A 26,216-nucleotide genomic window follows, 5' to 3' on the forward strand; every position below is an offset into this window, starting at 1 on the left:
AACAGCGATGTTCCAAATTTCCAACTTAACGGAAAGGTTAATAAGCAAAATTATATTTGTGGAATATCTAAGAGACCCTTGAGGCTTTCTTGCATCAGGAAAAAGGTATGATTTGCAAACAGAATCCCTTATTGTTCTTTAATATTTACAACTGGAAACGCATCTATGTATTAGCGCTATATACAAATGAACCACAAGCTTTTGGTTCCCCACGTCAATAGCATTCTTATAAAAACTGAGCAATACCAGCAAGACTTTTACTTCAATTCCTAGTGACTAACTTTATGCAAAAGAATGAAATCAAGAAATAGATCTAACAATTTATTATGAGGGTCCTGTGGTTGTATCAACTAGACTATGTATAGTAATACTTAATATCGTAAGATTCCGAGCTATTGGTAAATAAATTTTTTCTATAAATGTATTTCACTTTAATCAAAAACTTTTAAAGGATCACACTTATTAACTTGTTATTATTATTTTCGAGTGAATTCAGAGCCTGCCAATTTCTCCAGCGGTTCGAATGTGTTAGATCAAAGCTGAATTGTTCCCTCTCTAAGTAGGGTCAGCATGTACTCAGAGTCTACAATAGCTCTCACAACATAACATGCAGTTCGCTCACTTCAAATACTCACCATTAATGGAGAACTCATAAGACTTACCTCTTGTTACGGTCATCTAAATCGGCTGCGTCCTCATTGGAGTCCAAAGTAAGCTCATCAATGGCCGGGGATTTCGATTCGGTCAGACGTAGATCATTATTGACGGGCTTTGAGCTGTCACGAGCTTCGTTGTTGAAACTCAACTGAATGGGCGCATTGGGATCGGTTTTGCTTGGTATCGGCAATTGTGCTGGTAGCGATGACGGTGTTTGCTGTTGTTGTTGTTGGGCAATAGCTTGTGCCGCAGCCTCAGCTTCCTTTACTTGTCGTGCCACTCGTATTGTCTCCTCAAGTTGTTTATTTATGGCCGATAAATCGATTTGTGTATCGGTTGCACCATTCTGGGTTTTGTGGCAAAGATTTTCAACGTCATCGCAACACCGTGGTTCGAATTGCGTTTAAATTACGTAATAATTGCAAATTTTTTTTTTTGGTAATGGCCAACCCAGTTTAGTTGTTTTTTTTTTTTTTTTAATTTATTTTATGTTGTGATCGTATATTTATTGAGTGATTGTGGCAAGAAAGTTAGCGATAAAGATTTATCGAAGTGGATATTTTCCGAATGTGGTTCGTTTGAATTTGTTTGATTTATCATGTTTATTATTTGTTGTTTGTGGGTTTTGCGTGTACGTGTTTTTATTGTAGTGTGCAATGGTTTTTTATCATAGAGAAATAGTAAAGTGTGATAGTGAGAGAATATACAAGAGCGCGTTGAAGGATAGGTGTATGTATATGTGTGTGTGGCGTAATTTATGATGCGTTTGTTGTGTGAAGTGTTTGTCCAGGATAAGTCATAGATATAGTATGGCAAAAAGGTTGTGTAGAACAAGTTATGAAAGTGGGTGAGATATTTGATTTAATAAAAGCATTAGCAAAGTGCAACAGTCATAAGTGCAAATACGAGCAGGACAGATGTAGTGTTTTGAAGTTTTAGCGTACAGTATTTACAGTTAATAAAAATAATTTGTGAACGGTTTTTAAAGATGCACGTGCAAGTGATATTTTTATAGTTTTTTTGTGGAAATTTGTAAAAATTTTGCAATTTATAGTTTTTGTAATTTTATTGCAGAATATTTGTTGTTGCCATTTCAAAGTTCCAAATTAAAATGCACAATTTCATTTGAAAATTTTATGCGTTTAATTTATGATTTATTCAATTTTTTTTTTGGGTGTAGGTGTGTGGGTGTTTGGTGGATTATTTCACAGTTCGAATCATGGTATGCGTAAATATGAAAGTAAATAGAAAGAAAAAGAGAAAAACAAAAAGCATGAGAATTATGAAATTTCGTTTTAAGCCAATTAATTAACAAAATAATTTCCATAGATGCCTACCATTTATTAATATATGGAAAAAAAACTATGCCACATATGTATAACATAAGTGCAAATATATATGACAGTAGATGATGAGTACTAGCTTCAATTAACTTCAAAAGTCGGAGAAGCACTTTAAAGAACGCTTGATAAAAATGTTTTTTTTCTTATATTCAATCAGCGTTTCTCTTCATAATCTACTGTTATAAGAAATTTCGTAGGCTATACAGTAAAGCGATTCCTTGCAAACTTTTTAACTACACTAAATAAGTCTGTAATGTAACCAAGCCACGATTTTAATATTTTTCTCTGCAGAATTTTCATAAATTTCTGTAGTGCTGATAAGCCATACATTTACATAAGAAAGCTTGTCGCATAATTTTTATCATATATTTCCAAAGTAAATTTTGCTAAATATACAGACCTCATTGCGCTAAAACTTTATTCCATTAATACCTATCTTTTTAGACTGAGTTCACACACGAAAATTTTTGTCACCTAAACTGTACTTTTTGTAGGTAAGGGGACGACGAGGAAAGACATTCGTGCTTTAGTTCGTAACAGTTCGCTGTTACGCAATTTGACATTCCTTTTCATTTTAAAATACTTTCCATGGTTGCAATTGCACTCAGTTTTAAATGTATATTTTCAATATGTTCGAAATTTTGATTTTAATATCTACTTTTTGTAGTTGTATGTAAATATTTTTGTGCACCGTGTATTTGAAGCATACAAGAATTTGAATAAGTGATATGAAAAGGAATGCAAAAAATTTAATTTTTAAAATTGCCGCCCGTGTGATTATAAACAATAAAAGTCTTCGTGTGCAATCTCGGTTTAACTATACTGAAAGTTTCATAAATATTCAACAGTTTTTGGGAGCGACAATGCGAGATAGTGAAACATATGGAGCGATACAAGAGAGTATTTGCGTGAGAGTGAAAATAGGGAAAATAAAGTTGTCAGTTTTGCAATAATTATGACAATTCAAATGACCGTCTTTTATGAAAGTACTTATAAAATGATTAATGAAAATTTACAACACACGCTCGTACATACAAAGAGAACAAGTATAGATGCTGCTAGACACGCTGGACATGTATTAAAGTTAATAAATAGTTAGTTAAAGTGAATGGTGGAAAAGACATTCAAATGAGAATTAAAGACATAGTGGAAGAGTAAAAGAAAATTATGTAAAGTTAAAGTAAGTAGTTTTTATTTTTCACACATTAAAGTATATTCATTTAGTAATTTCTCTCAGTGTTAGACTGACAGTTGTTGCGTCTGTTGTAGCATCGACCGTCTTCATAGTTACAATTATTATTTTCCATGCGTTTTACGTGTGTTGTTGGTTTGGTGTAAAGTTGTACGCTGCCTTGCAATTGTTGTTTTGTCATAATTTTTGTTGTTTAGATGCATATATTAATTTTAAAAATTTTTATACTAATTTTATGTTGCCAATTCGTTTTAGTTGTTGCCAATTATTCGTTAACAATCAAATTCAAGAATTTTGCATTTCTGTTAACAATTAAATAAAAAAAAAATAAAAGAATTTGAAAAATTCGAATTTTAAAATGCATTAAAATTAAGTATTTTGCAAAATAGTAACGTTTGCGTTACATAGGCGCACGCCACTGTCAATTCAACCGTTAAACGAAATGTCAAATTGACAGCTGTTGCATTACATTCCGCACAAAGTGTATGCGCCCTACACTTGCAGTACATTTTTTACATAGTAAAACAATACTTAATCGCACACGCCCACTCACATTTCGTGCTGCCAGTAGATGTCGCTACACCGCTGGAAGTGTCTGCGCTGCCCACCTCATTATTCTCATCATCTTCATCCGGCGCAAAAGTTGGCAGCTCAATGGAGACGCGTGTACCACTGCCGTTGCTGGAACTAAGGCTAGAGCCACTGCTGCTGCTACTACTGTTACTACTGCTGCTACTGCTGCTACTGCTGCTGTCATCATCATCGTCAAAATCGGCGTCGAAATTGGTGCGTGCGCGGTTTGCGGTGTTACCTTGCACGGCGGTACGCAGTACAGTGGGCCCCAATGTGCGCAGTATTTTCGAAATTATACGATTCACTTGATCATCGATTTGCTACAACAACAGCACAGTCAGTGACGGTTCGAATCGTGTTTTGATTTTTGGTAAGAAACATAGGGTATATTTTTTTTAAATTTCAAACAAGTAATGAAAAGATCATGCTTAGGTGCCCACTTTTTTCTCGTATGCGGACAGTTAGACCAAAGAAATAGTATGTGCAAAATGTAGGTGCAATTATTGTGTATATAAAGTAGAGGAGACAACCGTTAAGACACGAAGTTTTTAAAAACAATATTTACGAATGAGACAAGGAAGGTGTTAAAAATATTTCCCTTTCTCAATGGTCACTAACCATATTAAGAATTTTAATTTTACAATGCAAAATCAAGAAAACTTTTCCAAATTTTCAATATAATACATATTTTTACCAAATTTTGCTTCTTTCTGAATTATGAAAACTCTCATGCCTTTTGCTGACGATTTTACGGCAATGTATGAGGATGAATGATATACATATATACTATATAGTTTTTATATACTTTCATGTATTTTAGTTACTGGTTGGTTACGAAATATTCAGAGGTTATATTACTTATTTACTTAGCGCTGCAAATAATGTATAGTATTCGGCAATTATTGAGATTCATAAGATTTATTTTTTACCATATATAAAAGGAAAACCTTCAAGAACAATTTTTATTAAGACAGTTTTCTAAATTTAAAGTTTGTTGTCTTGTTGGGTGCGAGTTCATAATATTTGTTTAACCAAAAAAATATTTGAAAGCCTTCAGCTGTTTGTTAGCTTAGCAATCAATTTAGTGCTGAAGCGATGTTTTATTGACCATTTGTTATATTTTGCAATACTTAAAGTGCTGAAGGACTCATTAATTTTCTAGAAAAGCATTTAATAGCGGCACTGTTTTCATTGATATTCAACAAAATGCTAGGACCATTCATATTTATTTTTGGTTGGTAAGGCAAGATAAGCTTAAAAAGTAAGTTGTAGAATTTGTATAAAAACTTCTTCCAGAATTTTCATGAATACTTAATGCTACTTGTTACAGGATCATTCCTTAAGATTTCTTGTTAGCTCTACAAGTAATGTAAGATGTTCTCCAACTAATGTAAGATTCCTTTTAACGGCTTTTTAACCAAAAAATCTGGTTGTGGCATAGCTGATTATAGAATCGTTTTCTGTCTGTCTTAAGGAGCTATGATTGATTTTCAATACCTTTCCTATTCTAATTATTTTAAGTCATATAAGTAATAATTTTCATTGCAAGAATATATAAATTTTTTTGCAGCACGTACATATATGTATATACGAGTATAGGTTATTTAGTTGAGTATTATTAGTATGTCAACGTTACGTATATAGGTAAGTAAATTTCAATGCAAGGATTCATATGTCTACAAAACGGCAATGCCTTCAATTTGTGAATAAAACCGGAACTGGTGCCACATAAATGTAAAACACACACAAAAATGATCTACGATGAGTGCACAGGAACCTTAATGAGAGGACAAACTAAAACACCAATAACTCACGGTCTTTGTAGGGAGTAATAAACGATGAAAGTGCACTGAAGATAACGAACTTCTTCAATGACACAACTAAACCAACAACATAAACAACCATATATACATATTTATATATGTAACTATTTGTATATATGTTTGTATATCGTTGGTGAATTGTAGATGTGGTGAGAATATGAAACGACTACAACGTGGGTAAATAAGAATATGTAACGTACGATATTACAATACGATAAAGTTGCTGAGAGGAAATTGACGATCGTGGTGAACTAGCGAGCTACTTATTTATGCACTGATGCATTTAGTTTGTGGAATGTGTTGCTGTTGTTGATTAGCTGATTTCGTTGTTGTTTTTTTTTCTCTATACATTCGCTTGTGTAAAGATATTGTTGTTGTTGTTGTATATAGTTATACTAGCCAATTACATAACGGAAATTTCCAACATGTGTTCGCATTATTGCTGCCAGTTATATTAGTTGTTGTAGTGATTTAAGTTTTGTACTTGTGATAGTTGCTGATAGGTATTTCTTGTTTATTTTTCTATGTTTCCAATTAATTGGCCACCGGTAGAAGTTTAGTAATATTCGCAGTTGAATTTAACGCCGATGATTGTGTTGAAACTGCTTTTAAAGGCGTTGTTGTGATTGGTATTGTTGTTGTCGTGAATTGTGGTGTATTTAGATTATTGCTATTGGTAATAAGAAGATTTGGTGAATTCAATAAACGATTTATATTGTCGACTAAAGCAACAAGCTGTGATCGATCAACATCAACAGCCAACGGCAACGCATTCGATGATGATGGTTGTTGTGATGTGGCGGGTGATGCTACATCACCCTCAAATCTACCTATATAGGTGGCAGGTATTGTAGGTGTTGGTAGTGTTTCGCTACCAATTGTGTTTGTTCTGGGTGGTGTATTTAAAATATCGGATATTGATGGAGAATCGGTAGGATATTGTCTTGTTGGAGCGGTTTCGGCAGGAGCGGGAGGTGTGGGTGTGGTGACGGTGTTAAAGGTATTTTCGGTGAACTCTGTGGTTGGATTGACAGTACTGCTATTTATTTCGGTTGGAATGACATTATTTCTACTTTGACTTTTAACTCTAGGTATAACAAGAATGGAATCAACAGTTGTTGAGGGTAATGTTGTTGGTGAAAGGATCGTTGGTGTGGGCGTAGGAATGGTAATTGGGCTAGTTGCGCTGGCAGTGGTGGTTATTGTACTTGGTAAAGTGGTGGGAGTTTCAACGGGCCGACTGGTAGTTGTTGTCAATTCAGTTGTTGTCTGGGTACTGGTGGTTGCCACAGTTGTAATTGTGGTGGCGGGCGTTGTTGTTGCGATTGTTGTAATTGCTGCTGCTGTCGTTGTTGATGTTGATGCTGCAATGCCAGTTGTTGCTTGCTCTAAACTCACATTATCTGAAGCAGCTGGTGGCGTTTGAGTAGTAGAACCACTCTCTGGTGGAAAAGTTGGCAAGGCAATGCTTACACGCGAGCCACCATTTCCATTTTTCCCAGCATTTGTGCTGGTACCGTCGCTATTACCATCCCGAGAACTAACATCATTGCTGGTGTCATCATCATCTTCAAAATCGTCATCGAAGTCTGAACGTTCGGTCGTGGGTCGATTGCCGAGCAATGCTGGCAGTAAACTCGGTCCGGCAACACGTATAACCTGGCCTATAATGCGATTAACTATGTCGTCGATTTGCTATAAAGGGAAGGGGAATAGTGCATAAATTCAGAAAGAGCAACAGAAAAAAAGATACTACTTTGTGAGTCGGCTACGGTTTGCATTTCTGAAGATGAACGGAATTTGGATTCTGGAATGAGTTCGTTGTTATTATAATCCTGGGTCGATGCGTATGTTATGAGAGAGCGAGAGCGCTTTTGATTATAAGCCAATTAGGTTATCGTTTTAAATATATTTTTATAAACCAATTTTTTTGTTTTGTATGACAACTATTTGATGAGAGTTTTTTTTTAGTTCGCTTAGCGGAAAGTAGTTATAGTTATATAATCGAAAGTATATTTAAATAAAATAATATAATATTAAAAGAAGCTCGTCTAGCTGAGCCAAAATTTCAACGGAGTCGCGAATTCATTTTTACTTGGTTAATGGATAAGGTTTCTAGCTCTTTCAATATATTTCAACTATATTTCCAACAAAGAGTGTTATTATGAGCACATTATAATTTAATGTGAATCATAGTGCCTACAAAATCGACTTACATAACTGTAGTTTGTTGTGTAAAATGTAGCAAAACTTGAAAGCAGCTAAGCAAAGCATTCAAAATTTTAGCATAATTATATATTTTTTACAAGCTTTGAACAAAAGCGTGCCTTTCCAACATACTGTAAGTAAGTTCTAATTCGCATCTATTGGAAATTAACCTCAATTTCTTACAAAAACAAAATACACACAGAAATTGCGCATTTTAACTAATAACACATAACAAAAGTCTTAAAAATCCAAAAATATAATGGTCTGTATATACTACGAGTACTTGGTATGTTGTTTGGTATGGTGTGTGTGTCAGAGTTGGTGTTGCCAGTATTTTTATTGACACTTCCTTAAAGCTAAATTATGGTATTAATACTTTCTGATTATTCTCATTTGAGCTTCGTATTTTAGTCTTCCTTTTCAGCACTCAATTATTGTTATTTCGCTCAAGCGATTTTTTATATTATTCAGATTTTTTCTTTCGTCCAAATTCAGCATCTGGCACGAATACTGTTTCCGGTATTTCATCTGAGTCGTCTTCAGTAGCGCTTCCGTCAGCTCCATTTTCATAGTTAAAATCATCGGTATTGAAGCCGGTGTCATTCGTATTTGAGTCAGCACTATTAGCATTATTATCATTATCATTCTCTGCATCATCGTTTAAATCTACCGCAGCAGTATTGTTGGTACGGCGCCCAGCATTCAAGGTTGGGTTGAGCACAGTTCCCAGTATTATTGGGCCCACTTCTTGTAGTAAACGATTTACAAAACGATTGACCTCTTCATTAATGGTCTGCATGTAGAAGTGAATTATCCATATGAGTTGAAAAAAAATTAAGAATTAACATGTCAAATCTTCAAAACTAAAAGCAGGAGAGGAATTGGGGCCTTTAAGGAAATCTGTCAATTTCGGTAAAATCTGTTTTTGGTTTAGAAATATATTATTTTTAATATTATATGTAAAATATTTCATTTTACGTTATTTTTGATGTATATTCACAAATTCTGGTTTACGCTGTCGTTTTGTGTCTTTAGTGTTGTAAGAATAAAGAATATTGTTTAAAATATATATTTTAATAATTATAATTAGTTATGTCGCTAAAGTCCAACGGAAATTTTACAAATAATACTTTCTTTCGACTTGAATGAAAATCTTCAATCCGCTGATGAGAACTTATATATTACATACTAGACTAGAAAATTTCGTAAAAACCTTATATTTATTATTAAGAAAATAGTGTCTTTTACGTCTGCAGGAGAGCAGACTTCTTACCAATGTTAAAAGTTCTATGTAAGATCGAAGGTGCTAAAGAAGGTTATACTAGCTAAAGAGCTTGAACGTGTACAACGAGCGCCTCTTATATGTATTTGTGACATTTGAAATTCTGGCAGGGTAGTGATTCTGAGTAGTACTATGTCTCATATATAGATACATATATCTCAGAATGCAGACTCTGAAATTTTTGTGCAGCCTTCTTTCAGATTATTCGGATCAGTATGTACACTAGAGCAACTCCTTCGATTTAATGTATCATTCAGAGAGGTAAATATTCCATCAGATTATAGAGTAAAGCTAGTAAGAAATTGGTTAACCTCACTTTATAAAGCAGCGAGCTTTTCTTTGGTAAGCTTCCTACCACATAGCGTAATCACAATTAGTTGCAGGGCCTAAAAGTCTCCAGTCTGGGGTACGTTGTAGCTTTAGAGTTTCGTCTGCTCAATAAGGCATATTTTCCGTTATTGGTACTTATGCGCTAAGACAAAAACCAATTCTCTGTCTACAATCAAAGATGTTTCAGAAATGGTGAACACATATTTTTATATACATATATTCAGAATAAAGTGAATTATCTGTTATTCGTTTCAGGAATTATAGTATCACTAAAATTAAGATTAAAATTTTCCAAGCATAATCTCCTTACCGGGTACAAGCCGTAATACCTGACTTCAATACTAAGAAGTAAATTAATAAGGGCTAAAAGAGCCTCGCGGCTGCAGAATCTATTCTATTGAAAAAGTATTTTTCTAGTAGATGCTCTTCGAAAATATAACTCGAATATTTAAACAAAATAAACTTATTGTCAGATAATTTGTAAATGTTTAATATATTTTTATTATCCTTGTAACTATAAACAATAAAGGAGCAAAGAAGAGTCAAGTTGCTTTAGTTAAATGAGTCTTCACCTCCAAATAAAACCTGGAGTTACAAATTTCACACGCGACTAAGTCTCTTCTCTACGCTTACTTCCGGGTTTTCCCATAAATTATGCAAGTAAAACCTACTTTATCTTATATCAGAAAGCTACATACTTACAAATTTATATAACCACTGTATTTCTGCTGAAAGGAGTGTTTTTTGTTTATACGCTTATTCTCGTCAGGTTCAAGCTCACGAGCAAGCACACCTCGTTTTATGACACTACGAGTATTTCTACTTATTTCCTTAAACTTATAGGGGGATCATCAGCACAGCGATTTTCACACATCCAATGCTTATAAAGGTAAAAATTATATGTACGTAATATGTTTAATGAAGAATTCAAATAACATTTGTTAGTATGCTATTGGAAAAGTGAGCAAGTGAAATAACTATTTGTCATTCAGGCGCTAACAATTGACAAAAGCTGTCGTCACAATTGTCAATATGACAGATACGTCAGTGCGGACAGTGCTAGTTATTGTTGTAGATTATTATTTATTATGCGCAACGGAATGCGTCTGTTTGGCCACGACTTTACGTAAGTAGACAAAGAATTAGTGAAGGCGATGCTTTGCTTGATGATTCTTTCATGTGTCTTACATACTATTCTTCCTATACAGAAGTTATACTTGTATAGATAAAGTTATAAGTAAATAAGTTATGCATGCTTATTAAAATGATAAAAATGTTGATTTTTCAAAAGTGTTTGATGAGCAATATACTTATGTAGACATTTATAGATGTCTGTAGTTTATACCACTGAAATATTAAATGAAAGTATCAATATACCTTTGTAATGTCGGGAAACAGTTCACGCAGTAGACCAATCGTTCGTTTATTTCGTTCAGCAATTATTTGTTCCTGATCTTTGGCGCCAAGTGTCAAAACATCTATTTCCTACAAGGTAAGAGGTAAGACGTAAGTTAAAACTTAAAAACAATGAAAGAAATAATATAATAGTAATTGTAATATTTTTATTTCTGGTTTATATTGAATATGTATTTGTCTATCGAAGGGAGGAATGAAAAAGTTCCCTTAGATCGGCAGCTTTCATAATATAATATAAAAATTCATAATTTTAATAAATCAGTGATTTATCACTTTTCGTAATCACCGATTACACCGAATACATGTTTTTTTTTGTTAATAAAAATTATTGTTGTTGTATACCAATAGCTGCTCTTATCATTTCTGCTCATTTAAATGCACCTATGTTTTTAATGAGAAAAGTTTGAGCGAATGAGATAATAGTTCATTGAGAGAGTACGGTGGGTATATAGTTTGGGCAATTCAATACAAGGACAACGTCTTCAGCTAGCTCTACAGCATCTACCTTCTAAAGGAAAACTTTTGTCATAGTCGCTGATATTAGAGCACTTTGATATATGGCTGCCATACAAACTAAACGATAAAAATCAAGTCCTTGTACAGCAATTTTTTTAGATTGATGAGATATCTTTACGAACTTTGGCCAAGATTATTTTCCTAGACAGCGCTAAAATCTCTGTACAAATTGTTCGATCGAAATCAAAAAATCAAGATAATAATCATGTTATTATTCGATGCAGCCGAATAAACACTTTTCTTGTTTCTTTTAACATCTGTTGCACTTGATGGTAGCAATCAGTTCATTTAAAAGGTCACGTTTCTTGGTTAACAGCTTAATTGAATCATTTATATATAAATAAGTAAATATATAAATGTATATCGTATATAAATGCGACTGCATCAGCCAACTAATCGGTGTATCTTGTGACACACCAAACCAACAAATTGTTTTGAAAACAACAACCTCGGCAAATACCACTACGTTGTGGGCAATCAGCTTTCAAGTTCATTGAACAGTGAGACATTGAGACTCTCCACATTGTTTAACAGAAACAAAACAATAGTCACAATAAAATAGTTAAATAATTTTTATATATTTATAAATGTTATATGTGTACAGAAGTCACCTTTGCAAGGCTTTTTAAAATAGCATTTCGATCAACATTTATAGCTTATTCTAATAGAAATGTATATTCATACTGTTGTCATTGAGAAATTATATCGCATCCATTATCGGGATGTTAGGCGCTTATTCGCAAAGGAACGCTATAATAGCATTGCCAACTTTGAAAATGAACACTTTGACAGCTGGCATAGCGCAACTTTAATTTATGAGGTGCATTTGTGGGTAATAATTTGCAAGTTTGCACCGCTGATTAGCGTTAATTGCATTGGCATGAGCTGAGCGCACGAGATAAAAGAAAATTTCGCAATGTCAAATTTACCACAACTTATTAAAATGTAATCTTGTATAATTTTCTATTGGATATATACAGTGAGCCAAATAAACAATTTAATGTGGCATCAACTAGTTATGGATCACTTCAACGAGGTTATAAAATATTAGAAAATTTAATATTATATCCCAATTATACTGATAATAAATTTTTGCATAATTATACAAATATCCAAAAAAAAAAAAAATATTAAAAAAAGTTCAGTTATGTTTAAATTTAGAGCTGGGTACGAAAATTGTAGAGTAAACTTATAAGTAAATAAGTTTGTCACGAAGTTTGTAATACCCAGAAGGAAACGTCGGAGACCCTACAAAAAATATATAATATATTAATGATCAGCATGACGAACTCATTCGATTTAGCATATACGCAAACTAGTCGTTCAGTTTTTGAGATATCGATCTGAAACGTTGACACGTCTTTTTCCTCTCAAGAAGCTGCCCATTTGTCACACAAAACATTTCTTTATATGGAAAACTTTTTAATTTGACAATCTTCACGAAATTTAGCATGACAATGGTATAAATTGTTCAGATCGGACCACTATAGCTTATACGAGCTGCCATACAAACTGATCGATCAATATCATGTTTCTATATGAAAACGTTTTATTTGTGAAGGACGTCAAGTTGCTTCATAACCGATGTTAACGTTTTTAATTGTATATAACATAACATAACGTAACATAACAAAAACTAACATAACTTAACTTAACATAATATAATACATAATTGATAGCATAAGAAATTTTTATGAAAATTGTTAATCAGCCAATATATATTTTACTTTCTTAATAATTCAAAATGTATTATGATATGTATAATGACGTAAGTACCAATCGAAAATACGTTAATCAGCACAACTCTGTCAACTGGTTAAAGCTGAATTGCGGAAGTGTTCAATCGGAGTTTATAAGTTCCAAAATTTTATTTCCTCTATTCAAAAGGTTACCCTTAGAAGCAATCAAACCCAAAACCGCTGGCAGTCATGCAATTAGCCGATAATCTTCGTATCAGAAAACCTGCTATGCCAATTTGCACACAACAAACAATTTACTTTTAAAATATCTCATTGCAAGCATACACATACATATATATATATATATATATATACAAGTATATACACATGTTTAAGCAAGTCTGTTTTATGCCTTGTTAACGATGTCAAAGTGTCATCAATTTTTTGATTTACTAGCAAAATCAATAAAATTGAATAACACCATTTATTTTAGGTTTTTCTATGGAGGAAGTTTTTTTTAGCTATTAATTTAAAGCGAACGACTTTGACTTCAGCATTGGCTTTGGAATGCGCATTGATTTTAACGCCGACTCTAATATTTGTCATTAGTTTTATTCCTCAACACGTCGTTGCCGCTGCCATCGTGCGCATGCGTGTATATTTAATCATAAATATTTATATACATGTACATACATAGGTATAATATGGCTCCATAGTACCATCACCGATGACTGTTTTGTTTGCTTAGCGCGCTCATTCCAACAGTAAAGGTAACTAACTCGTCCACCTTAAGTCGGTGAAGGTCACAAAAATTGTTAATGCAATAATTTTTATCGTAAATCCATTTCATTATAATAGCGCTTTCGGCAATCAACAATCGACATGGCATTCAAGTGTGTAGTCAAGCCCAAGTTGTGTCCATGTATTGTGTGCATGGTGTTTTACATATGTAGATACAAGATTTGGATATAAAACATACATATATATTAATTAATAAACAGTAAATTAATGTTTTTGTATTAGAGAGACTTGCAACATTGTGCGCCGCTTGGTATATTTAACTTTAATATGCCTTTCTTTATGCATTTGTGTGTATGTATCTATTTTGATTCTTATTGTGCTAATGTGTCTATAAAAAGCCAAAGTGGCAGGCTTAGCAATTAGTACTGTCTTATTCCAATTAAACATTCTATAATAGTGTTTAGTGAATAGCGGTTATTAAAAATACCGCTTGCTGGGTTACTCAAGTGAGTAGTGGCGATTACTATACACAATATTGTTGTCGTCTATACTATAGATATGTCTATTTATATACAAAAGTGTTTGATCCTAAGCATTTATCAATGATTTGAAGTCGTAACACTTATACAATTAGCGAGAACATGTTTAATTAGTTCGTCATTGAAAGCAATTTTTATTGTGAATTATTAGATAAAAAAAGTTCACGATATGTACTTATTGTGTTTGTGATGAAATATAAAAAATACAGCTGAATTATATTAAATGTGTAGGATGAACTAATTTGAGGAATCCGATATTCATATCGTAGTGTAGGAACCAAGAAAGAAAGTAGTGTTTTTAGAAGTCTGAAAACTGCTTGAAATCAGTTTAAAAACATAAATCATTCGAAAATCATATGAAGTTTTCATAGTGCTTGCTTCTCTGTTTTTATTTCCCCTTAATATTGCTAAATAAATATATTTTTCGTGGATTTATTTATTATTAAAACCAAAATCTATTTTTTCGAACAGTTTTGGAGGACTGTTCAGAAGAAACAAATTTTATTGTACGAATAGTGAATTCCAAATTAATTATTAGATGTAAACTATCCTAAGTTATTTTGATATAATTTTATTTAGTATATATAAGACCTGCGCTAAATATTTTTCAAGGAAATTTAAAGAAAATATATTTGATTTTCATTTTAAATTTCGCGATTGAGTTTTTTTTTAACTTGTAACCTTGAAAAATGTTGCTGCTTTAAGTAAACGCATATTTTAGTAAGCTTATAACTATATATAACATATTATAACTATAATAAAGCATCGGGTATTGGAAGTTGATAAGCTTACTCATTCCTATGAGTTATATAGACTACACATGTAATTACAGCAATTTAGTATGTGAATATATACATATTAAAGTACAAACACAGTAGTATGAATTATTAATCCCTGTAAAAAAATTTATTTTTATTTATACAAATTCATTGTGTTGTCCGAAATCCATGCGCAATAGAAGTATCTTTAGCCAGTTGAAAACTCCGGTAAATTAAACGAACTTAATTAGAGGCATTTAAATATGACTTCCAAATTGAATATGCAACATGTGTAATTATGCAATATCTGCTGTGAACCTTTATTTCTGATTGTCAGTGTATAAACACAGATATATTGCGTTGTCAGTTTGAGAAAAACTTTGACTCGTAATTTGCTATAATGCCATTTAATTATTGAACACAAAATCACGCGTAGATTGGAGTCGGTTGCGCAGATTGAAACCAAAGGAAACTTTTTGTTTTTGTCTGTGCAGATGTTGTTTATTATTTATTCACAACATGCGAGTACTCGCAAAGGTGCCCATTCAAAATGCATATGCATTAGTGAACAAAAACTTAAGTGGAGCAGCTAATGAATTGTATTTCTATTGTTGTTGTTGTGTTTTTTTTTTGTACGATTTGTAATTGTAGTGGACTTTCAACTATTACGTGTATAAATATTTTTTCTTCCATTTTTAATATGTCTGACACATTTTGTTTGATTGAAGCATAATTATGATTTCATACGCAGCAGTTTTGTGTGTGTGTTGGCGGCGAAATTGATACAAATTGCAAAATCTGGTGAAATAAGAAAATGTGAAATAGAAATTTTTGCAAATTTTGAAATTTTTATGCAAAATAATAATATATTTTAAGAAATATTACTTTTTAGATGAAAAATATATTATTTTTAGATGAAAATTATATTTTCCGTGCGACGAATGTGCCAGTTAGCATGAGCTAATATTCGTTAGAATTAAATTACCTAAACCAAAAACTTTAGTGTGAAGTCGTACACTAAATTATACAATCACTTTTCTAACATCAGAATATATACAATGTAATACTTGATTATATATTTGCAGACTAAGCGCACGGTTGAAATTGTAATGTGTTCATTAAGGTTATTATTTGAATTTAAATTGAGTGGAAAAGTGTTTTGCATTTGCAAAACTGTACTGTGCGCATGCGCGTGTGTCTATTTCTATTTCAATTGCTATATTTCTTACGAGACGTGAACTGGCACATAATCAAATTTCAATTATGCCGACGTTTTGTTTATTTATTTTGTTCTTTTTTTGCAGAAAAGACCAAAAAACGAATTAAAATGTAATAAATGTGTAAAAAACATTATTGAGACATGCATGCAAATTATCGGCTCCAGCAAAGCAGTTTCGTGCTAGCGTAGACCTCGAATGTTGCGCACTTACTTGTGCAGTTGATGTGTCTGGTTAGCTTAAAAGGATATATACATATATTTATGAATATACACGTATATATTAATATGTGTCGATGTCTGCATGTATTTGCAAAGAAAAAAATTGTGTGCAATTGTATTTTTTATGACATTTGACATGCTAAATGGTGGTAAAGTGCATGTGCTATGATTAGAGTCAGAAGAATACTATTTATTCCAAAAAAAAATGTGGGTCATATTTTATAGAAAAATTATTTGCAATTATATTTCTTGTATCTTTTAAGCAAGGGGTGGAATGTAGTAAAATTAAATGAATTTTTTTGATATGTTAAAAATATATCTCAGTTTAACACCTGGAGTATCTTTTGACAACTTCCAAGCAGACTCTTTATTGTTAAAGAGTTCTAAAGCTCTTTAAATGTTTTGAAACTTTGGCTCCCCGAGTTGTAACACTTGACGCATGAAGCGGCAGTTCCATACTTAACAAATACGTCCCCAGCGGCCATCTAATTCACGTTTACATAACTGTAGCTGAACAGTAGCGACGGACAATAATCAAGTGATATTCAGCGCGTATAATTGCGATACCACATCTGCAGACGCTCATGAAATTTGATGAATTTAAACGCTCTCAACCCGTGACCAGCAAACGGCGCGCCAGCCATATAAAGCCAGCCAAAAATTGTATGCGAAATTCGCAATTGCTTGCTGTAATGCAACTCGCAAGTAAAGCTCTGTACCTCAATATATTATATTAAATCATAAACGCTATTATTTGAAAAAATTGTTGGCTTGCGCTCTTCGACAAATTACTGCTAAATCATAAAGACAGCAAAGCAATGCGGCGTACAGCAACCACAAGCGAAAATAGAAAAATACGACATGTAAAAATAGTTGCCGAAATATAGCTGCGAATATAAGCTATGCCAACAAATGCTTAACAAGTTGTCGTTGCTGCTTCAATTGCCATGCACTTTGCCAAAGTGCACGTACTTTGGCTCGAGTTCGTCGCTTAAGTCTTTTGTATTGCTTGAAGTGTGCTGGTTGTTGACTGATGAAGGTGACTTTCGGCGGCACTTCAGCTTGTTGCCACAGCTGTGGAGGCATCTGGTGTTGATTGTCTTGCAGACAATTGTGTTTGTTGCTGTTGTAAGGTACTTTTACTATTTTTAATATTCTCTGTTATTTAATAAATTTACGGAAATTGTATATCTACTTATATAGGAAAGTATCTTAGTAGGTGAATTCAATGAGTTGATGAATAAAGTCAAAATTACTTCACAGACCTTTACTATATTTAGTTCAATTCGTTTAATTTGGCGAGGCAACAAAATTTAAGTGTTTGGAACTCGATAAAACTTTTACAAACCAGAACAAACTCTTAAATAAGATATCCGTAAAGAAAAAAAGGCCCAAAGTATTACTACATAACTCGATATACTATCACTTATATCAAAAAACATACCATCCGATGACTAGGTAATTAATAAAAAAAAATATTTTATATTAAAATATCTGCAAACTGAAGCATACTTGCAAAAATAATAATAGAATGTTTAGGTATTTAATATCTGAGAAATATTTACGAAACAACTAATTTAATAGTCTTCGGAGACTATCGCACTTGATATCTATTTATTATATAGCAAATTTTTTAACAAACATTTTACCGCTAAATTTTTCTGTTAAACTGTTTACCTCTTTTACAAATCCGAAATAATTTTGTAAAGTTACTAGTTACTATGATACTAGTTCCTAGGATTATCGTCGACTCTTTCTTAAAACTGATAATTCCGTGCAATGGCCCAGTGTCTACCATTTTGTATGATTTCTTTTCGTTTTTTGAAATACTCAAAAATATACCTTTTTAATAAAAACTGGATGATATAAATTCGACTTATGTGTTTACTCTCAAAATAAACTGGTAAAGTTAGACCTGTTTTAGAGCTTTAGACTAGCATAACTCCTTAAATTGACGGCTCATAAATTAAATACTTGAATATATTTTTGACGATGATTTACTCATTTACAGATTTGCTAGTGTTTTAATAGAAAAAATAAAAAAAATGTTTCTTTTTTTAAAAGAGAATTTCCAATTACAGAAGATATAAATCCTAAATCGGGAAGTAGTTTAAAAAATGTTTGTTGTGTAAAAAATGTTTGTAACTGTAGGCCTTTCAGCGCTCTTAGCACTTATTCAGCTTAAGATAATGAAAGCTGAATAGAGAGCTGAATAACAAAGCGCCTCAACATATAAAGTTGGAGCTTCAGTATTTTCGAATACTTTGAATACACTCTATTGCATACTAAAAAAATATCAAGTAGTCTTTAAAGAAAATCCGCTTTAACTCCTAAGCAATTAAATGTAATTTGCAAGTCTTTTGCTGTGACTAGATATAACGATTTGGTGTTTGAGTTAAAAATTACCAACTTCAATCCCAGTTATGACAAATAATGCCACAGTAATTGCGAGTTTAATATGCGGCATCATATGTGAACTATTCGCATAAACGCAACTCGTTGTTATGGCATTCTACTTTTAGCTCTCAAGTCAATATCCGACTTAAACTAGTCGGCGCCTATAAGTGTAGCTATTAAAATAGATTTAAGTTTATATATGTATCGATGTGCATACACACACTGATCCATAATTTTAGTTGGTCAGCAAGCCAGTCGTTTACTCCTGTGTCCAAGTGAGTGACGCCGATTGTAGTATTTAACTATTTGGCTCTTACTGATTGTATAGGAGATTTTTGAAAATTTTTTTTTCTGGTTTTTTATTGCTTAAACTAAAAAAAACTGCGGGTATTAACTTTAAGTTGTTGCTTTGGAGGATATTCAGCCAGCAAGATACGACCGGTATGTTAACACGACCGCCGTCGTAGTGCTTACATAAATACAAAAATACATATATGTTCGCGTATGTAGCGAACACTCTCATTTTCAGTATCTCGCTAACTGGTTAACTGGGCAGTGTCTCAATGTGTCATTTCCGCGCATATTGGTTATTACACGCATTGAGCAGGTTTTGCAGGATTTGTTGGCAACTCGTTTTGCCTATATGTGACTGCGAACCTGGATACCCACATTTTATACAGACACAAAAGGCGACAATTTCCAGTTGGTAGACAATGAAAATTCGATTACATAGTAGGAAAAAATAAAAATACTAATAATCGGTACGTGTGATTGTACAAAGCGTGAAGATAAGGACATAATATGAGTCATTCAATGTTATACATAAGTGAACATATCTGCTCATAGCAACTTAGAGTAATGTAGTTAAATATAGTTGGGTTACTTGTGTAGTTTTCCAAAGAGTACGAGAACGAGTGTCTTATACAAAAGAGGGCCAGAAATGGCACTATTGGAAGAATTCTTGTTGGACTTAAAATGAAAATTATTCTTGGATATTTAGTTTTGTTGCAATATCAAATAGGGTTGATGCGTGAGAGATTAAAGCTAATATTAAGCTTAATGTTTTGCGCGCTAGGTGATACCTTTAAGTTGCCATACTAGTAAATATGCGAGAATGTTGTCAGAATAAATTTGATAGTTGAATTCCTCTAAAAAACCAGAATAAACATGATATTGCATTATACATATATAGAAGAAAAATCGTAATAGCTATTTCTGCTTCGAAATTTTCCAAATGTTGTTAATTTGTTTGGCAGTTGGCTTAATATACATACATATAACAATGACCATGTCTACTAGCTAAAAGATTGTATGAAAGCGTATCAAATATGTTTTGCCATATATACCATATAGACTGAAGTTTAATTTCCAAGAGTAGACGACACTAAAATTGAATCAATCTAGCAAGCAGTTGGATCTAACCACCAAAAGTTACTTGTATAAATTCAACAGTTGTCGGACAATTGGTTGTTGATATAACAACATAAATTTTAAGAAAATATTCGTATATGGTTTGCTTAATTCACATCACCATCGAGGGTGATGTACCTAGTGAATATCCAACCGATACTGTTACGTTGGAGATCATCAAGAAAGTCAACACAATTATGTTGAATATATCGTTTATGAATATTTGTTTCCACAAAAGCTCTGTTTAAAGTTCTTTGAGAGTTCACTACAAAAAACAACAAAAAATGTATGACTATATGAAGAGTTTAATGCCAATAGCTTGAAAATGGAAAAACTTTAACGAGAAATTATTCTACATAGCCTTATTTGAGCGATTGAAAAATGAAATCGAGAAAGAGCCCTTTTTCAAAGAGAAGAAGCATTGAGTCAAAAGCCACTGCAAATATGGCGGAATTGCATGAATAGGGCCCCCAGCGAACAGCGTTGACACTTAAGAGGAAACTTAATTTAATAATATTTGGCAAAAATATAAGTATAAAATATTACTAAATTTCAATAGCCCTATGGGTGGTATTTTTCTATTTGCACAGTTTTTAAATCCTACGCCTACATGGATTCGAAAATAACCTTCAATTAGCATTTCCATGAATCCTTAATTGCAACTTCATCTGAAACAAACAACCTTCCTAAGCCTGGAACTTAAATTTTTATGGTTTTTACATATCCTAAATCAGTCGCTTTGAACTTCTCCTCTACATAGAATATTTTTATACTCATTCATTGCTTTTAGCTTTGAGATTAAATAGAAGACAGGTATTTAACTACATATCCTTCGAAATTGCTACTAAAAATTGTGCTTGGCAATGGAAAGCACCGAAACTGATCATGATTAGCTTATGATAATTTCAAAAAAGTTATTCCTTTTTCTGCTGCCTTTTAATGAAATTACGGAATTGTTGGAAACTAAACCACTCCGCGATTATTTTGTTCACTTTGCATATCTAAAATAAGTGCAGCTTCGTGACAACTCCACTTCACCTTTAAACACTTATCTAATAGCAGCAGTGGTAGAGAGCAAAGTAAAAGTTGGAAAAACTAACCAAACATGCAAATTCGTGTACTTTCGGTGCTTGTTGACATTTAGTATCATTTTAAGCAATTAACGTACAACAACAACGTACTTATATAGCGTAGGAAATGGGTTGTAAACAAAATTCACACTTTGCACAATTCAAGCAGCACTGCAGTAAGTTCAACTCACTCAACATAAACAACTGCGGTTGCTGCCTTCGTACGTGCCCACTAACACATGCATAAATATTTGCTGGTTCAGTTAGTAATGACGACTGCGGCGCTGATGTAACCGATTCGCTTGCATTTATTCAATCTGACAATAGACTTACCTTGCCATCTGAAAGCGGAATCTGTAACACATCTAATTCCTGGTTGCCGGCAGGCAGCGGCACAGCGGACACGAGCACTACGGCGGCGCTGCACAGGCAGGCGGCGATTGCAAATAAATGTTGTTGCCTCATAATGTGTGTGTGTGTGTGTGGTTGAAGCACTATTTGGTGGTGATGGTTGACTGCAAGCGGTTAATCAGTATATTCAGGGCTACGCTAGGAGCACTATGAAGCGTTTGAGTTGACTAAAATAAACTCTGAAAAGGTAAATATAAGAAATTAAACTTTTTATTACTGTTGCGTTATTTTAATATAAATATATATGGTTCATTATAAAATCCATGTGGAATAAATAATTAATATAATATTTGTTGGCATTGGTTGAGAAATATGTTTCAGTTTATTTTCATTATTGAAAATTTTTATTATACTTGATTTTATGTAGATTGAAATAATTGTATGACTTTGTTAAAATTGTATATTCATAAAGTGAAGATAACATGTTAGTCTTTGTTAAATTATGTAAAGCATGACATGTCTTGAATTACCTATGCTAACTAATAAAACACTTCTAATAAAATGTATAACAACATACAAATATGTTTCGAAATAGTCAACGTTTAGAATTGTTATGTTCGATTGTTTCTTTGAAGGTATATCGGAAAGTTAGACGTGGAATTCAAATGTCGAAATTTTCACAATAATTATTCCTCTCAAAACTTGATCGAGCTAAGTGACAGATCGATGGGAGAGTTACAGATATTTTTTTAGAATCTTTTAGTTCGCAGTTAGAAAATAAAGATCAAAATTCAGCAGCAAATAACTGCTAAGTATAAAAGGGGAGTATAAATTTGATGCACTACCTACAGGGAAGTCAAGAACATAGCCTACAACCTCTTTTCTATACAATAAATGGATTCTTGGGCTTCGGTCAGAAGTATCTCAATTGCGACAGGAACATAACTGTGGCGAATTTTGAAAAATATTTGTTTTTATTGTCTAACATGATTATTTTTAGAAGGTATCCATCAGTAACATCAAGTAGGACATAGTTGAAAGTAGAGTTTCTTGGTTGCCCTTAAGGCCATGGTGTATATTTATCAAATTCATAGTTTAATAAACGAACGAACGTTTTAGAGTTGTTTGCGAAGAGCTTTAAATTATGTTAAGCTCAGTGACCACTCAATGTATTGGAAAAAGAATAGGCAGCCATTAGAGACAAAGGTTGACTACCAGAAGTTCATGCACAATTTTCACAGCTAAATGATAGTTCGGTGTAAAAGAGTCACAGATTTCATAACAACAAGATTGTTAGTAACCACTTGCATAAACTTTGGTTTGCAAGTCTTATAAAAAAGCTTTATTTCTTTTGTATGCATTTGTTGTGCATTTTTGCAGAGTTTCTTATACATTCATTTATAGATAAAACAACAAATATTTCATTGAATTCGGAAAATTTACTAACTTCTTCACTAATTTAGCCAGATGTCGACCTTGAACTAGATCACCTGGCAGTTTTTTTTTAGAAAAACAATAAAGCTCTTTTTGAAGTATTGTAAATGAAGAAGACCTGAACATTTATTAGAGTTTATAAACAGGTTACAGTTTACTCAGTATACTAAACCTGATATTCACTACCGATTGTTTTGTTTTATATTTTGAAACGAATGTTTGAAATTTATGAAAAGATTTTATCAGAAATATTCATAAGGTAGAGCAAGTACCATTCAAAATGCTCTTAAAATGTGCCGTTATGCCGCAGAGCATTAACTTTTGCGTCTGGGAAGGTCAACACTGAGCCGCAATATATGCACAACATATTGGTATATATTGAGAAGTGGTTATGTGGGTATGTATAGTACAACTTTTATTATAGAGGTCTGTGCATCTATTGCTTATGTTTGCTCGAATACACACAACTATACGTACTATATGGTATACATATATGAACCTATGACTATTGGATATTGCTTTGACAAAATTATGCAAATTACTTTGTCAACAAACACGTATTCACACGTACGTACTATGAATACAATTTGTATTTGCATAATATAAAGTTCGAAACAAGTATCTGTGGTTATGGCGTTTGCGCATGCGCCAGACAACTTTGTGTCAAGTTCAACGGAAAAAACGTTAGGAAAACGTTATTAATTGTATGTGGAATTTACTAATGTACAGAAGAAGCAAATACATTTTCCAACTACATTAGGGTTTAAAGAGTCGAATGGAATTTTCAGGAGTTTTAAATTTTTAGAGGTATTTTTAGGGGTTTTATTTACTTTGAATATTAATGTTTTTAGCTGAAAAATTTGAAAAATAGGTTACAGATTACGTATATGTCGAATCGTAGTAAAACAAAGCGAAGCAAATTGTTGGCAACTCTAATCTTTTTACGCTTTGGCATTTGACATATTTCTATTATTTGCCAATATTTTCTACTAGACTATTTGAAGATCTATTTTTGTTATACAAAAATCAATGTACTTCGAATTTGATTTTCACGATATGGCACATAAACTTGCCTCCAGAGACTTATCGGATGTTAAAGAAAGATGCAAGAATTTTCTTTGTTGTTTAGCAGAGCAGATTCAGTAAATATGGAATTGTAAAAATTGTTACTAAATTATTATTTTTTGGTTTATTTATAATTTTAAATTTATTATTAATTCAATAATATTTGTTGATATCTTTTAAAAAATATTTTTTCCATCGAATCCAATGAACCTTATGTAAATCTAATTTATTTTTTATTTTAATAAATAGTGGAATTTATCGGGTTTTTTGGTGTTTTAGGGAGAAAAAGTTTTGAGAGTTGACAACACCGCATTCGCTTGTAGTATTTCGTCGATAGTTTGTGTGTTTCGGACCACCGCCAGTTTTAGCTGCATGCATAAAATAATTAGTATGCATATATTTTTTTCGGCTTGCGCCCCTATCATTAGTCGCATAAGTTTTTGTTGTGCCTTTGCATTTTTTTAAAAGCCTTCCGCTTAAAAGCTGAATCAATAAATTATGTCTAGACTCATTTCTGGGGCCACTTGCTTACTGCAACTTATATAATGCACAAAAACTAGTTAACTTATAGTTATTTAATATATTCAAATCTGAAACACCAGTTTTGTACGTTTTATATTAATTTAGATTATATTGCTTGTGTAGCAGGTATGCTTTTGCGGAATCTATTTCTATAACAACTTAGATGAGTTTATAACATAAATGAAGAGAATTCAAAAGTTGTTTAAGCCAATTCGTTAACCTACTAAAGCAGACGTTATGATATTTTTTTCTAATTGGACTGGTTTAAAGTGAATAAATTGTCAAAAAAGTCATATAAGTATAAAAAAGTAAGAATGAGTAAACTTCCTCATAATGCCCATTAAGGTGGAGCGAACAATTTTTTTTTTGTTTTTTGCTTAGCCTGGGGATAAAATCTGTAGATTATAATAAAAGAAAATTTTTTGACAAAAAAACAATATTTTTTAACATCGAGAGGCGGAAAATTTTATTTTTGGTTTAAACTCTACATTTATATAAAAATTACCGAATGTGACGGTTTTTAACCCAAAATTTATTTTAACGCTTAAGGAAAGCATGTTGTCGTTTAAGATTTTTTTTAAAACTTCAATAATGACCACAAAACATTTTTTTAGTTGATAACTTTTAATTGGCCAGAAAGAGGACTCCCTACAGCTTCTAGAACAGCTATCAATTTTTTTTTACGAAATAAAAATTTTACCTCGAAAATTTACTTTAAAACTGAGCCTCTAGATGTTAAAAAAAATTTTATTTGGTAGATTCGGGGGAAAAAACACTAGATTCGTAACTGGTGACGCTTATAGCTGCGCTAGATGTATCGAAGATTTTCTCCTTTAATTTATGAAGTGTGCCGGTTGGAAACTTGGTTACGGCTGTTGGAAGACGACAGCTATGTGTAAGAAAAATATTTCGATGTTGTTTGAAACAGGGATCTAATAACTGCATTCTAATGGTTACCAAGCTATATTTAATCCCTAACAAAATCCGAAAAAATTGCTTTTTAAATCACTTCGAGTTAACTTGCCAGCACCAAAATAATCTTCGAAATCATTGTTATGTCTATAGAAACCTTTTTCCGAACAGTTTTGTAATGTAATCATCAAATTGATATCTAAGTACTACACTACAGCGGATGCCACACTTTTTTGAAACTCTACAAAATTTAGTTTGCTTTTAGAGTGAGTGGGAGCGAAACCAACCCCCACCAAAATCATACTCGAAATTACTTTTACTCTCTATAAAAATGTGTTTCTAATAAAAGATTACAATTTAAGCAAACATTATATATATTTTTAGAAGAAATGTGTAATTAACTGTTTATAATATAGTGACAGACACCACTCTAACTTATTTAGCCACTGTAGTGTTGGAAAGTAGTAAGTAAATATTTTAAATATTTGCGAAAATGCACCTTGAAGCAAAAGTCGTTGTTAAACAACTTACACGTAAAAAATTTCAATTGTGAGTGTACA

At 32.5% G+C, this 26,216-nt stretch overlaps 1 protein-coding gene across 5 annotated transcripts in view; it reads right to left on the reverse strand.

Annotated features, from left to right (window-relative positions):
• Positions 1-26,216, reverse strand: part of LOC106621820 (uncharacterized) — a 34,652-nt gene that overhangs the window by 2,334 nt on the left and 6,102 nt on the right. For 2 of the 5 annotated variants that reach the window (XR_011396646.1, XR_011396647.1), the window contains 4 exons: positions 21,706-21,962; positions 10,786-10,893; positions 5,789-7,283; positions 867-1,003 (listed from right to left, as the gene is read on the reverse strand). Coding sequence is in view for 2 of the 5 variants with exons in the window: in XM_014240815.3 (XP_014096290.2) it covers positions 663-1,003; positions 10,786-10,893; positions 21,706-21,837 (581 nt within the window). In the remaining 3 variants the exon portion in view is untranslated. Of the gene's footprint in view, positions 1-662; positions 1,004-3,945; positions 4,086-5,788; positions 7,284-10,785; positions 10,894-21,705; positions 21,963-26,216 lie in introns of those variants that run through there. The other 3 variants (XM_014240815.3, XM_014240816.3, XR_011396648.1) reach the window with 2 other exon arrangements.

This window comes from Bactrocera oleae, chromosome 5 (genome assembly GCF_042242935.1).
Source record: "Bactrocera oleae isolate idBacOlea1 chromosome 5, idBacOlea1, whole genome shotgun sequence".
Lineage (NCBI taxonomy): Eukaryota > Metazoa > Arthropoda > Insecta > Diptera > Tephritidae > Bactrocera > Bactrocera oleae.